This window comes from Epinephelus lanceolatus, chromosome 3 (genome assembly GCF_041903045.1).
Source record: "Epinephelus lanceolatus isolate andai-2023 chromosome 3, ASM4190304v1, whole genome shotgun sequence".
NCBI lineage: Eukaryota > Metazoa > Chordata > Actinopteri > Perciformes > Serranidae > Epinephelus > Epinephelus lanceolatus.
The window spans coordinates 48998872-49014985 of NC_135736.1; the positions used below are offsets into that span (position 1 = coordinate 48998872).

At 41.3% G+C, this 16114-nt stretch overlaps 2 protein-coding genes across 3 annotated transcripts in view; both read left to right on the top strand.

Annotated features, from left to right (window-relative positions):
* The first annotated feature begins 300 nt into the window (after nt 1–300).
* On the top strand, nt 301–8070 carry LOC117255655 (E3 ubiquitin-protein ligase TRIM21-like). Its single transcript, XM_078166559.1, has 2 exons — nt 301–648; nt 1238–8070. Exon 2 carries the CDS (start codon nt 1247–1249, stop codon nt 2888–2890), a length of 1644 nt encoding a protein of 547 aa, XP_078022685.1. The 5' UTR covers nt 301–648; nt 1238–1246; the 3' UTR covers nt 2891–8070.
* A 156-nt stretch (nt 8071–8226) lies between these two features.
* LOC117255653 (E3 ubiquitin-protein ligase TRIM21-like) overlaps nt 8227–16114 on the top strand; it is a 28198-nt gene continuing 20310 nt past the window's right edge. Inside the window, exons 1-2 of one of the 2 annotated variants that reach the window (XM_033624777.2) lie at nt 8667–8808; nt 11259–16001. In XM_033624777.2, coding sequence (XP_033480668.2) covers nt 11268–12914 — 1647 coding nt within the window. In that variant the 5' untranslated portion in view covers nt 8667–8808; nt 11259–11267 and the 3' untranslated portion in view covers nt 12915–16001. Of the gene's footprint in view, nt 8809–11258; nt 16002–16114 lie in introns of those variants that run through there. The other variant, XM_078166718.1, reaches the window with a different exon arrangement.

The following is a 16114-nucleotide window of genomic DNA, read 5'->3' on the forward strand; positions in this document are numbered from 1 at the left end:
TGTGAATAAAACTGCAGTAAAATCCTGTGCAGAAGAAGAAACTGTTTGTGGAAGTGTTTTATTTTGAAACTTGAGCCTTGTCCTCAAAGTCACAGAGGATTTCACAGGTTTGGTGTGTTTCCCGCCTGTGGCCACCAGATGTCAGTGTGACAGCACACACCAGAGGGAGGAGAGTTTGTTAAAGACATGCACACACTTCTCAACTTTCTCATCTGAATGTGCAACTGACAGTGAGATTGTTGCAGAGCTGTAGACAGACCGTTGTCTTCAGCTGAGCCTATGATATATTCTTACATGTGGGACTGACGTCTTTGTGTGAAACCTGTTCTGGTGGCTGAAGAAAAAAGAAGATAAAGAAAGTTAAAAGTCTCCCTCATAATTAAACTCATCTTGTGCCAAATGTCTGAAACGATACTCGTGACTGAACCCAAAGGGGGAAACACATTGTCACAAACAGAGCTGCTGTAAGAGGCGGAGCAACACTGAAGGGAGGAGGAGGAGAGCTTCAATGTCAAACTCCTGAAGTGAAACTCAGTGTTGGTCAGTGTGACAGCAGAGCTGCAGCCCAGACGAGTCTGTGTGTTTCTGTCTGAAGAAACATTAAAGTGAGTTCATCAGGTGTTTCCTCAACAACTGACTCAAATACTGGTGAGTACAGCTGATCATATTTACTGTGTTTCAACAACCAGCATTAACACTAAACTTACAGCTCCAATCAAACAGGAAGTTACACTCTTTTCATTTCACAATGACACTCGTCAGATCGACATGTCAGTGAAGTGAGACATAACTATGGAATTCCAAACGTCGTTCCTCAGTATTGTAGTGATCATACTTTGATATTTTCATACAAATAATTAGAAGTTTAAAGATTACAGATTAAAGTTCCACTGATTGTCACACACCTGAGTGTGTGAAATTTGCTCACCGCATTTGACCCATCCCCTGAGGGAGCGGTGAGCAGTAGCGGAATCATGTGGTGATCTAACCCCCCAATTCCAACCCCTGATGCTGAGTGTCAAGCAGGAATGGATCCCATTTTTATAGTCTTTGGTATGACCCAGCCAGGGATCGATTTTTTGTATGTAACTTTAAGAAAATCTGTTATTAGTGACACCTGTGACGCGGTTACACCTGACAAATACACATGTAAAGTGTTTCTAGTAGCAGTTACAGCAGTCATTGGCAATGAAAATCTTGTTCTCAGGTTTTATAATGCTTTCACTTTTGCTTTCAGTGTGTAGATATGTCTGCTGCCAGCAATCTGCCATCTGAAGATCAGTTTCTGTGCTCCATCTGTCTGGATGTGTTCACTGATCCTGTCAGCACACCATGTGGACACAACTTCTGCAAAAACTGCATCATTACGAAGTGGAATATTAGCGACAGGTGCCAGTGTCCTGTGTGTAAAAAGCTATTTAACACAAGACCTGAACTTGAAATCAGCACTTTCATCTCTGAGATGGTCGCTCAGTTCAAACAGTCAGCTCAACAGAAAGCCAGCAGCAGCAGCTCACAGCAACAAGCTGCCAAACCAGGAGAAGTTCCCTGTGACGTCTGCACTGGAACCAAACTGAAGGCCCTGAAGTCCTGCCTGGTGTGTCTGGCCTCCTACTGTGAGACTCACCTGGAGCCTCATCTGACAATGTCAGGCCTGAAAAGACATCAGCTGATCGACCCTGTGGAGAACCTGGAAGACAGGATGTGTACGAAGCACGATAAACCTCTGGAGCTGTTCTGTAAGACCGACCAGACATGTGTCTGCATGCTCTGCACTGTTTTAGACCACAAGACACATGATGTTGTTCCTCTGAAAGAAAAATATGAAGAAAAGAAGGCTGAGCTGGGGAAGACAGAGGCTGAAATTCAGCAGATGATCCAGAAGAGACAACTGAAGATTCAGGAGATCAAACACTCAGTCGACCTCAGTGAGAAAGATGCAGACAGAGAGATAGCAGAAGGTGTTCAGGTCTTTACTTTTCTAAGGGAGTCTGTTGAGAGAGGCCTGAATGAGCTCATCGACACGATAGAAGAGAAGCAGAGGAGGACACAGAAACAGGCTGAAGGATTCATCAAAGAGCTGGAACAGGAAATCTCTGAGCTGAAGAAGAGAAGCACTGAGGTGAAGCAGCTCTCACACTCTGAAGACCACCTCCAACTTCTCCAAAGCTCCATGTTCCTGAAAGCTGCTCCATCCACCAAGGACTGGACAGAGGTCAGCATTCATCCACCACATGTGGGGACTGTGAGGAGAGCTGTATCTCAGCTGGAGGAGACAGTTAGTAAAGAGATGAAGAAGCTGCTTGCAGATTTCGAGCTGAAGAGGGTCCAGCAGTATGCAGTGGATGTGACTCTTGATCCTGATACAGCAAATCCCCATCTCATCCTGTCTGATGATGGGAAACAAGTAAGTCTTGGTGATGTAGAAAAGAATCTCCCAGACAACCCAGAGAGATTTTCTCTCTTTTTCTGTGTTTTAGGAAAGCAGAGTTTCTCATCAGGCAGATCTTACTTTGAGGTTCAAGTTAAAGGAAAGACTAAATGGGATTTAGGAGTGGCCAGAGAGTCGATCGACAGAAAGGGAGTAATCACAATGAGACCTCAGGATGGTTACTGGACTATATGTTTGATAAACAGAAATGAGTATGAAGTTCTTGCCGACCCTCCAGTCCGTCTCTCTCTGAAGTCTCGTCCTCAGAAGGTGGGGGTGTTTGTGGATTATGAGGAGGGTCTGGTCTCCTTTTATGACGTAGATGCTGCAGCTCTTATCTACTCCTTTACTGGCTGCTCCTTCACTGAGAAACTCTTCCCATACTTCAGTCCCTGTAATAATGATGATGGTAAAAACTCTGCACCTCTGATCATCTCTCCTGTCAATCAAACTGGCTGATCTTTTTTATGATCAACAATTTATTGAACAATGAAGCATTGCCAAAAGTACAAAATCTTTGTGTAAATATAAACCAGACAATGTTTTCATACTGCAATAATGACACCGTCATAAATACTAGGATACTCAGTGTGTCATATAGCTTTATGGTTACAAAATGAGAGTTCAGTATGTTTCACCCTGTCACCGGTAGAGTAAGGCTTCTTAAAGACAAAATTTGTTTTCTGGTATCTTCAATAATGAAGTGATAAATAGGGATGTAACCATACATTGAATTCAGCAATACTGTGACAAAAAAGCCTCGATACTTTTGTTGGACTGTGACAAAATTTACCACATTACATTGTTATTATTTTGCTAGTATCGTTGCTTTCTTCTATCTCCCCTTGTCGTAAATTGTCAGGCTTTGAAATTAATGCTTGTCTGGGGCAAGTGTAGCCTGTAACTCTGTGTTCGGGCTAGTGCAGTTGTCTGATTAGAAAAGTGAACACACTCTGCACAATAGAGTAAACTTTTTGTTAGGGACTGTAAATGTCCCTCCCATAGATACCGAAACAGATGCCTCATTGGCTGTCCGATGGTACGCCTCTAGCGACGCCATATTAGAGAGCGTTACACTTGACTGTAAAAAAAATGAGACAGGGGAGCTGTGGTTTTCCGGATATAAAGCACTATACCTTTTATAATTCTGAACGGATTGTAGTCGGTCTTTTAAATATTTAAGAGTTTATGATCTACGTGCTGTGGAAAGAAACATTTTTGTCTCTGAATAAACAGAATCTCCACATTTAGGCTATAATGGCTGCAGGACGCTCAGTAGAGAAGTGTGTGTTGGACCTACAGGAACTGAAGAACTTACCTGGTGGAAAATAATTCATTGTCATAAGGAATTGTAAAACTTACGTCTGTCAAGCATGGATGTCTTATTTCCCCTGGTTTAATACTTGGAGACGTCCCTGTATAATATAATTTAATGTGGAAGTAATATTAAGACAGCTTTTTAATCAGCTAGCTAACATTGTCCCCTTATCATCAACTTCTTGATCATAACAAAGTTTGGTTATTTTTTCCACTGCTCATTTTAGAAAGTCTATCCCACTATACATTCGGACAGCGCTACAAAATGGCAAAGTCACAATTGTCCACTTTTGACTGGACGTCACAGTTACGTCATAGCGGTTGCGTGCGCATACTGGTGGCAGACAAACAGCGGACACCGATGAGAAACGGTTGAGATATGTGGAATACATATATCTTGTGCTGCTGGATGTCAGAACAGGAAAACAATAAAAGATAACCTTCATGTTTGTAGAAAAATGTCGCTGAGGACACCGTTTGAAGCTAATGAAGACCTCTATCGATGCTAAAATTTAAACAAAAAAAGCCCAACGATTACAGCATGACATAATATTTAGGCCTGTATTTACACCCACCTAGTGGCAGCAGTATTTACATTGTTCTAAAGTGCATTAAACAATAAAGAGAAGTTCATAGTAACCGAGCCATGAGGTGCAGTTTGTCGTCAGTATACAGCTGTTTCACTTTGTGTTATGTCCTTGTCGCTGCTCAGCAGCACGTCTGTCTGTAATAAACATCCTAGACGTGACTGCAAAGAACAAAACTGTCTCCATCCAGAGACATGTATGTCTTCAGTTATTCTGTCGTATAGACGCTGGGTTTTTCCACGAGGTTTATGAGGATGTAACGTTGGCATCGCTCAGGTTTAGTTTGTTAGTGCAGACCACAGAAATATACACATTTATACATTATGATCTATGTGTAGTAGAGAGTAAAGTTTTGTCTCCAGTTAATTATAATCTCAATATTCAGGATATAACGGCTGCTGGACGCTCAGTAGAAGAGTGTGTGTTTGGTTTACATGAACTGAATTACTGATGTGCTGACAGATATTCATCATTATCATCATCATCAGGAATTGTAAAAACTCACAAACATGGATTTGTCTCATTGTCCCTGGTTAATATTTGTGGAGACGTCCACATATAATATAGTTTAATGTGGAAGTAATAGACAACTTTTTAGCTAGCTAGCTAATGCTGTCTGTTTATTAACTCCTTGATCAGAACAGAATATAGAAACTGCTCATTTTAGAAAGGACACCACAAGAAAACATGTTCTTTGTTTAGATTAATAAACAGATGATAGATCATCGTTTGTTTCTAGCTGTCAGCGATCAGCTAAAGGTAGCACGCTAGCTACGTTAGCTACATGGCTAATGTTAGTGAGCCTTTCATTTTCCCTGCCTGGATGCAGATGTGGCTGTAAGTTAACATAAACTCAAAATGTGTTTTCTTGTGGTGTCCTTCCTAAAGTGAGCAGTAGTTAAAGTTAATATACTTTGTTTTGATCAAGGTGTTAATGAGCAGACAGCGTTAGCTAGCTAGCGCGCTAGCACGTTGGTAAGTTGTACCTCCATATTAAATTATATGTGAACGTCTTCACAACTTTTTTATCAATAAGACAAATCCATGTTTGACAAAAGTGAGTTTTTACAAGTCTTATGATGGTTTATCTTTCACTACGTAAATAATTCAGTTCATATTCAAGGCTAACACACACACTCCTCTACTGAGCGTTGAGCAGCAGTGATTACAGCCTAAATATTGAGATTCTAATTAACTGTTTGTTTTCTACTACACGTAGGTGATAAACTCATGGATATAAAAACAACTAATTGCAATAGGTTGAGAAATATAAACGTTATAGTGCTCTTTACGTTTTATTTGGTGCTCACACCGACACCACTGCTGTCCCTTTCTGACACCAGTTCAGCTCCGCCCACAAAATACATCATCACTGTTTACAAACACAAAAAGGCTGGACTATGTAGTGAGTAGTATGTAGTGGAGTTGATTTCTGACACAGCCTTTGTTACTAACTAGCTTTGCCATTTGCAAATTACTTTATCAACTTATGTCACAAAGCAACCAGCGGCAGATCCATGCAACACAGCTTCACAGCTACTGAATTCACTGTGTGAATCCGGCACCCTGGCTGCGGGAGTCTGGATGAATCAGCTGACGTTATGCATTCATTACAGTATTTAGCTACGTTTGCTAGCAATCTGTCTGCCTTAGAAAGCAAGCCAACTTAAGCTAACATTAGCCAGCCAAAACTACAATATCACAATATATTTTGCATGCTAGTGTTTCCGCAAAATGTATTCAACGGAAACACAGCATTGGACAGTTTGTTGTGGTACGTGTGGGTCATTTGGGGAACTGCCCATTGGTCCGACATCCCATTGTTCCGACCATATTAAACCCATTGTTCCGAAGTCCCGTTGTTCCGAAATCATCGTGATGCCCTGTGGTTAAGGTCTGGTTAGGTTTAGGCACAAAAACCACTTGGTTAGGGTCAGGAAAAGATCATGGTGTGGGTTAAAATGAAAAAGAAAGTGACAAACACATAAGCCGTGAGCCTGCTCCACTTCAAGCCTTTCCCAGCTGACCCAGAGCCGGTCGCGGCGCACCATCAAGGCAGAAATACGCACGCCGGGAGCCATTCAGCACCGCGAACAGTCGGACTGATGGGATGTCGGACCAATGGGCTGTCGGACCAATGACATGGACCCGTCATTTGTTGGCATTAGCGGACTCTGTGTCTTTGCTAACATTAGGTACTGTGGCACACTTTAGTGCTCTAGCAGAGCTGAGGAGAGACGCAGCTCGCTGTTGGTAGTATTTTGCCCAGAGAGCTTTCTAGCAGAATTCTTGGTTAAGGTTCATTGCATCCTTTGGATTTCCTGAAAAATTTGGCTACAGTGCTTTACATAGAAGTCAGTCCACAGGCTGTTAGAGGCAACCAACCTTAAGTTTTTAACATAGTCTGTATAAAGATGGACGATGCGTCTGCACTTAACCCCACCATATAAAAGTGAAGCTAAAATATCTTGTTAAGGTGACATTAATCAGAGCCAGAGTCTGCGCAGTAGTGATCTCTGCTGTATCAAGTCTCCTGCCCAGACACCCATCCAACTAATGGCGAGTAGCGCCACTGAATGTGAGCCCACCGATTGGCCCCGTTTCATACAGACTCATATAAGTAATTAAAATGAAACTTATAAGAAAAACAAACACTTGAGGCAAACATCAGCGTGATAAGAACTTCCTTAAATGACAAAAAACATATTTGGGAAAAATGTATTTGATCTGTATGTTGAGTGTTTAGTTTGGCTTGTGTCCCATCCACTAACATAGAGGGGGCGGAGTTTATGACATATATTGCAGCCAGCCACCAGGGGGCGATCCAGATGTTTCGGCCTCACTTTTAGGGAGCTGCCATGTCGTCCATCTTTACATAGAGTCTGTGGTTTTTAAGTTACGTTACAATATGTTTATACGTTTGCAATAAAAAAAAATTAATACATATAAAAAGTTACATAAAGAATTGTTACTAAATTATGATATTTGTCCAAATGGAGCTCTGATTTATGTTTTTGTCTGAAAAGCAGTGGGCAAAATCATACCAGTCAGCGAGTCAATTAAGAGTCATCAATTTATGATTTAAAAAAAGTTGATTTTTAAAAGATTATTGTATCATTTCTTCATTTTTAAAATATTGTGATTAATATTGTATCGTGGACTTTTTATCGCGATAATATAATAACACAAGTTTTTGGTATTGTTACATCACTGGTGATACGTTAATATTGGTTTAACTATAACTTACTGAATTATGGAAGCAGTTGTACTGATTGCTTTAGAGATCTTGTTTGTCAGGTGCAGATGTTACTTGGCTGTGGGTCCTGTCCACCTCTGGATGTTAATAAGGACAATGTCTTTTCTCACCTTTTATATACTGCAATAATTGTAATGTTGATTTTAAAAAGATTTTTTAATCTGCAGAAATTATATTCTTTTACATTTTATACTATTTTACTTTTTGAACTTTCTTTTATTGTAATTTTATTTTGTTTATGTAAATCACTTCTGATGGCTGTTCGGCCTGTGTTTGAATACTATAATAACCAGATAATTTTTTTTTCCAAACAAGTCCATGACAGGTTGGTACATAAGTCCAGCTGTGAGTCCTCAGCCTTGTTCATAAAAGACAGAAAATGTTGATATATGTCAGCGACTTAAACAGATGCTGTAAAGTGAATGAAAACATTTTTGTGATAAATAAAACTGCAGTTAAATCCTGTGCAGAAAAAGAAACTGTTTGTGGAAGTGTTTTATTTTGAAACAAGTCGTAAGTGCTGTATCGTAGGCAATTGGTCTTGCTTGCGTTTCTTGAAGATGTCCTTTCCCTCAAAATCACAGAGGATTTCACAGGTTTGGTGTGTTTCCCTCCTGTGGCCAGTAGATGTCAGTGTGATGGCACACATCAGAGGGAGGAGAGTTTGTTAAAGACACGCACACACTTCTCAACTTTGTTATCTGATTGAGCAACAAGTGCAGGAGACAGAAAATACAAGAATAACATGACAAGTTTAGAACATCGCAGGACGAACAGTGAGCTGAATTGTGGACTGACAGTGAGATTGTTGCAGAGCTGTAGACAGACTGTTGTCTTCAGCTGAGCCTATTATATAATCTTACATGTGAGATTTACGTCTTTGTGTGAAACCTGTTCTGGTGGCTGAAGAAAAAAGAAGATAAAGAAAGTTAAAAGTCTCCCTCATAATTAAACTCATCTTGTGCCAAATGTCTGAAACGATACTCGTGACTGAACCCAAAGGGGGAAACACATTGTCACAAACAGAGCTGCTGTAAGAGGCGGAGCAACACTGAAGGGAGGAGGAGGAGAGCTGAAACGTCACATTCCTGAAATGAAACTCAGTGTTGGTCAGTGTGACAGCAGAGCTGCAGCCCAGACGAGTCTGTGTGTTTCTGTCTGAAGAAACATTAAAGTGAGTTCATCAGGTGTTTCCTCAACAACTGACTCAAATACTGGTGAGTACAGCTGATCATATTTACTGTGTTTCAACAACCAGCATTAACACTAAACTTACAGCTCCAATCAAACAGGAAGTTACACTCTTTTCATTTCACAATGACACTCGTCAGATCGACATGTCAGTGAAGTGAGACATAACTATGGAATTCCAAACGTCGTTCCTCAGTATTGTAGTGATCATACTTTGATATTTTCATACAAATAGTTAGAAGTTTTGTATGTAACTTTCAGAAAATCTGCTATTAGTGACACCTGTGAGGCCATTCCCCCTTGTTTCCATGTACTTATGTGTAAGGAGATGAGTTAACAGGAAGTCCATTCGTTCCTATGGGAATCTCTTTGATATCCAATGTACCTGCGAAATTTGAAACTCCTCCCCTCCGTAGAGTCCAGTCTCATTCCTAAATTGGTGAAATCCAGCGCTTGGGCAGTGATCTGCAGTGTCACTGAAAAGGACATCCTTTAACGTCGGCATGATACACGGCCATTATAGTTTAACAGTGCCCGACGATGTCCAGGAGAAACACAGCGGGACAAGGACAAAAGTTAAGGCGGCGAAAGTCCAAGTGGGGAGGGCAGAAGGGGTGGTGGATGGGTCCAACAAACACCAACTTTCACCTGAGAGAGCGGTGTTAGCGTCTTGTAAGATTGTAAAGCCAAACCCTGTTCTTTTTACCTAAACCCAACCACGTGTTTGTTGTTGATGGAGAAAAAAAAACGTGCATTCACAGTTTTGTACCGATGCTGTGCTTTTATTTTGAAAGAGGCTGTATGTAAATGTTAATTTTCCTGTAAAAACAGAAGTGTATTTTGAAAACAGACCATGCATGTAACAGGCAGAACTTGACACTGTCCCAGAACGTCAACAACAAACATACCCAGGGTACCTTGCACGTCGTATGTGGACGTGGAAAGTCCATGAGCAAACGTCAATATGTGACACGGTCGAAGTGAGAACATGTTGCTCCACAGTAAGTCGGTCCTGAAATTGCCGCAAGTATGTTAAAAAGAATGTAACTTTTGCTGTCGATTTTGGAGAGACCGTACGATAGTGTGCTAGCTTAGCTAACAGGCTGCTAACAAGCTAACAGGCTATTTACTTCAATTCAGTTGCCTGTTGATTGTCAAGTGACAATTGTCAGAATTTCCTCAGGTGTTCAACAGTCTCTGCTTTTCTCACCACTGAGTCAGAATGCAGCACCCAGTTCAGGCCCTCAGTGATGTGGACATGGATATTAAGCTGGGCGTAAGTCCTTTGCTGCTTCTTTCCAAAGTCCACTATCATCTCCTTATATTTCCTGACGTTCATGAATAAGTTGTTGTCCTGAAACCAGCGGGTTAGGTTCTCTACTTCTTACAGGTAGGCCTTTTCAATGTTATCTTTGATCAGGCCAACTACAGCTGTGTCGTCAGCAAACTTGATGATGGTACTGGAGTTGGAAGTGGCTACACAGTCGTGTGCACAGGGAGTACAGCAGGGGACTCAAAACGCAGCCCTGGGGTGCTCCATTGCTCTCATTACCTCCTTTGGATTTTACCAGAAAATTTGGCCAGAGTCTGCTTGCTTTCATACCTGTCCTGTTTGGTTTAGTTCAGTCGAACTCAAGTTGGTTTGCCCCATAAGTGTGGTTCATTTGGGCAGATGTGAACACAGCAATCGCACTCGGGTGCGCACCAAACAAACTGACCGAGAACTTCTTGAAGAGGTGGTCTCGGTCCGGTTACAAACATTGTGGTGAGAAGGTGTTCCGACCTGGATGTGAAGCAACTGCAGTCACATGACACATTGTTTGGGTTAAACATGAGCATGTTACAGTCCTGGAGGATTATTAATGTGCACCTCCTCCTGTACTGCCTTAATATGCACATTCAGCACATCCAATGCATCAAAACATTGTTTTCTAGTTGGAGCCGCGCCTCGTTTTCAAACTGTATGGTTTGACTAAAATGAACAATGACAGCAATATAGTCCACGATGAGCAGCGCTAAAATCAACCTGCGTAGTTGTCCCTCCATTGTGACATTAGAAAGTGTCACATTTATCTTGCAAGTGTACTCTTCTTCAACGTTTGCTTTACTTCCTGGATTTTTCCCACATGGAAATTCTGACCAATCAAGAGCAGCTTTCTCACACAAGGCATTTGATCTGGTCCACTTGTAAATGCTGCTGTGAGAACACAAACCAACTCTAGGCAATTATACAACTTTGGAACAACATGAGTCCCTGATTCAGACCAAAGGAGACCACTCTAGGGCTGACAGCACTCTCTATTCATAGAAGTCAGTTGAGGGGCTGTTATAGGCAACTGAGAAAGTGGGGAAAGTTACGTCACAATCGTTTACGCATTGGCAATAAAAGACAATTAATAGGTGTAAAATTTTGCATACAGGATGTTTAATATACGTGTAACAAAACATTTCATAATACTCTGACTTTTGTTCTCAGTGTGTAGATATGGCTGCTGTCAGCTGTCTACTGTCAGAAGATCAGTTTCGGTGCTCCATCTGTCTGGATGTGTTCACTGATCCTGTCAGCACACCATGTGGACACAACTTCTGCAAAAACTGCATCACTGTACACTGGAATACTAACTACAAGTGCCAGTGTCCCTTGTGCAAAGAGGTGTTTGCAAAAAAACCTCATCTGAAGGTCAACACTCTGTTCTCTGGGATGGTCGCTCAGTTCAGACAGTCAGCTCAACAGAAAGCCAGCAGCAGCAGCTCAAAGCAACAAGTGTCCAAACCAGGAAACGTTTCCTGTGACATCTGCACTGGAACCAAACTGAAGGCCCTGAAGTCCTGCCTGGTGTGTCTGGTCTCCTACTGTGAGACTCACCTGGAGCCTCATCTGACAGTGTCAGGCCTGAAAAGACATCAGCTGATCGACCCTGTGGAGAACCTGGAAGACAGGATGTGTACGAAGCACGATAAACCTCTGGAGCTGTTCTGTAAGACCGACCAGACATGTGTCTGCACACACTGTCCGGCATTAGATCACAAGACACATGAGTTTGTCCCTCTGAAAGAAAAATATGAAGAAAAGAAGGCTGAGCTGGGGAAGACAGAGGCTGAAATTCAGCAGATGATCCAGAAGAGACGACTGAAGATTCAGGAGATCAAACAGTCGCTGAAGCGTGGTAAGGAAAATGCACATATGGAGGTAGCAGAAGGTGTTCAAGCTTTCACAGCTCTGAAGAAGACTGTTGAGAGAGGCCTGAATGAGCTCATCAAAACGATAGAAGAGAAGCAGAAAACGACACAGAAACAGGCCGAAGGCTTCATCAAAGAGCTGGAACAGGAAATCTCTGAGCTGACAAAGAGAAGGACTGAGGTGGAGCAGGTCTCACTCTCTGAAGACCACCTTTATCTTCTCCAAAGCTTCCCATTCCTAATAGCTGCTCCACCTACCAAAGACTGGACAGGGGTCAGTGTCCCACCACCATCATATGAGGGGACTGTGGTGAGAGCTTTGGTTCAGCTTGAGGAGACACTCACTGAGGAGATGAAGAAGCTGCTCGCTGAGTCTGAGCTGAAGAGGGTCCAGCAGTATGCAGTGGATGTGACTCTTGATCCTGATACAGCACATCCTGAACTCATCCTGTCTCGTGATGGAAAACAAGTGAAACATGGTGATGTGAAGAAAAATCTCCCAGACAACCCGAAGAGATTTTCTCATTATAATTTTGTTTTAGGAAGGCAGAGTTTCTCTTCAGGCAGATTTTACTTTCAGGTTGAGGTTAAAGGGAAGCCTAAATGGAATTTAGGAGTGGCCAGAGAGTCGATCTACAGGAAGGGACTGATCAAAATGACACCTGAGGAAGGTTATTGGACAATATGGTTGAGAAATGGAAATGAGTACAAGGCTTTTGCCAACCCTTCAGTCCGTCTCTCTCTGAAGTCTCGTCCTCAGAAGGTGGGGGTGTTTGTGGATTATAAGGAGGGTCTGGTCTCCTTTTATGACGTAGATGCTGCAGCTCTTATCTACTCCTTTACTGGCTGCTCCTTCACTGAGAAACTCTTCCCATTCTTCAGTCCTTGTACCAATGATAGTGGCAATAACGCCACCCCTCTGACCATCTCTCCTGTCAATCAAACCACCTGATCTTTTCTGTATGATCAGCATGATCTATTATACAAATGTTGTGTGGATGATGTGGATGTTACTTGGCTGTGGGTATAATTCTCGTAATATCCATAGTTTACAAGTGGGACCAAGTCATTGTTTTACAAGTCACAAGTAAGTCTCATGTCTTGGCAATCAAGTCCCAAGTCAAGACTGAAGAGTTAACAAGTCTAGACTGACAAGTCCCACATCAAGTCCTGAGTCCCCAACCTTGAGTTTCAAGTTCTTACGAAGTCATAATGTGCTTTTCACTAAATGGAATGCCATTTTAACAACAGAGTAAGGGGCCGTACACGTGCCGTGTATTTTGCACCCTCAAATTCATTGCTTTAATGTAGACATGAAGTAGGCGTGTTCAAACGCCAGAGCAACGCTGATGCAGCACGTACGTGTGTCTAAGTGTCTATTTTTCAGGGCACTATGGCTGCACCTTGAGATAGTTCAACTTTTGGAAGACAGCAGCGCGCAGCGCATGTCATGTGACGAGAAATAACCAATCACAGCCAACAGATATCTTTCCCTTCTTCCTTAAATGTCAGTCTGTGATAAATATGGAGAAGTTGATCATTTTCCTGCAGAGCTACCCAGAGCTTTACATCGGTCCCACAGACAACAGGCTGACACATTTATAAGCAGCGCCTGGACGCCTGGAAGAAGATCAGCTCTGCACTCAAAATTTCAGGTGAATAAGCTGTGATAACGGTGCTTGTTAAGGTTGCTTAGCAACCCCAGATGCAACCTGCTGCCACACTCTTGAAAACTGGCACAGAAAAGGCACAAAAGTAGCACCCAGTGCCTGACCTCGTGTTTTCCAGGTGGTTAAAGATGCGGCATGTGTATGGCCCCTAAGGGCTCATTTATGCTCAACATTAGTTACAAAGAGAAAGATGGACGAACTTCTGTACATACTCTACGTTCATTTCGTTCATATTCGTGCACGTTTTCTGAAAGCTTACAGATACATGCGAAACAGAGAAGAACCATCAGACTGTAGAGGCAGTGTGGCATAGTTCAAGATACAACCGTAAGAGTTGACTTAGAAATTTAAGTAATGGCAGAACGGAACAAATTGTTAATAAAGTGAAAAGAATTCTCCATCCACATGTTGGTGTATATATAATGGCCGCACAGACCACCGTCATCCAACATGGCCTCTGTTTAAAGGTACAATATTACGAATTCTTCATTGTCGCCTCGTTGTAGTTGTGTGAAACATTGACTCTGGCCTCTAATGCCATCTATGGGCTGTATCTATACCAACATAAAGGACACATTAAAGGATGAGGGTAGTGACATTTACGTTTAAAATGGATGTCTATCTTCGTATGTAAAGGAAGTATATAATGTTACCAAGGCATTAGCTTGCTACCTAGGATAATATTAGCCTCACAGTCTTTGCGCAGCTTCAAATACCAAACAAAGTTAGAAGTCTGTTATTTTAAACCAGCATGTTTTGCAGACTGTAATTAATTTTTTGTTCACTACCGCAAAGTTTTTGCACAAGAACAAAATTATCGTTGGTATAACTTTTATCCAACCGGTGCCTCGTTCTTAGCTCTTCGTGTTTCTCATCTTCTGCATGATTGGATGCTGTCGGATCATTTGGGAAATCAAGTGTGGACTCTCTGGGAATGAATAGCGTTAATGTTAGCTGATTGAGGAAATGAAGGGACATTAACTCATTTGTGGCAGATAATTTAAATAAAAAAATAATTAAATCTTTGACCTTGGGGGAAGGTATCAAGTGTTTTCAAGCCAAAAGGTTCAAGTCCAAGCGAAGTCCTGAGTCATTGGTGATGTAGTCAAAGTCGCGTTGCAAGTATTTTTTGATTTGGTCAAGTCGAATCTAAAGTCATTAAATTTGTGACTCAAGTCTTAATAATAATAATGATAATAATAATAATAATAATAATAATAATAATAGTCTTTATTTATAAAGAGAAACAGAAAAGCTATATGAAGTGCTTTATATGTCAACAGCTAAAACAGACAAGACATGAAAACAACTTTTAAAAGAACTGATAAAATCATTGGTACATAAACTGTGCAATGTAGCTAACGTAGCTAGCGTGCTACTTTTAGCTGATCCCTGACAGCTAGAAACAAACGATCCATCGTCTGTTTATGTAAACAAAAAACATGTTTTCTTGTGGTGTCCTTTCTAAAATAAGCAGTGGTGAGAGTTTCTATATTCTGTTCTGATCAAGAAGTAAGACAGCGTTAGCTAGCTAGTTAAAAAGTTGTCTGTTACTTCTGCATTAAATTATATGTGGACGTCTCCACAAATATTAACCAGGGACAATAAGACAAATCCATGTTTGACAACTGTTAGTTTTTACACTTCCTTATGATGATGAATTATTTTTCACCACGTCAGTAATTCAGTTCATGTAAACCAAACACACTCTCCTGAATATTGAGATTACATTTAACTGGAGACAAAACTTTATTTTCTACTACGGCGTCCCGTTCTGTATTCCTGTTCTGACATCCAACGGCACAAAAGACATTTTAATTCTGGGTATGTCGACTGTTTCTCTCCGATGTCCGCTCTTCTGCCACCAGAATGTGCACTGTTGCAACTGCTGTGATATAACTGTGACGTCCTCTCAAAACCGGTCTGTAAGTTAACAACCATGTGCCTTCACAACAAATAAAAAATATTTTTATAGAGAATGAGCTGCTCGGTGTAAATTGGCATGAGGACAATGCTTATTTTTAAAGAGACTTCAAGCCTGTATAAGATACGTTTTTTTCACCATTTATACTGTTTCACTTTTTGACCTTTGACTTTTTATTTTGTTATTATTTTATTTTTGATGTTTTATGTTAATCACTTTTGACGGCTGTTTGGCCTGTGTTTGAATACCATAATTACCAGATAACAGTGGTTAAAAAGGTTTCCTGACATTTTGGTTTAAATGTCCAGCTCTCTGTCCTTAGCCTCGTTCCTAAAGACAGAAAATGTTGATATACATCAGTGACTAAAACAGATGCTGTAAAGTGAATGAAAACAAATTTTTGTGATTAATAAAACTGCAGTAAAATACTGTGCAGAAGAAGAAACTGTTTGTGGAAGTGTTTTATTTTGAAACTGGAGTCTTTTTCACAGGTTTAATGTGTTTCCCTCCTGTGGCCACCAGATGTCAGCATAACAGCACAAATCAGAGGGAGGAGAG

Coding starts and splice junctions, on each gene's coding strand:
- LOC117255655 (XM_078166559.1), top strand. CDS start 1,247: ATGTCTGCTGCCAGCAATCTGCCATCTGAAGATCAGTTTCTGTGCTCC.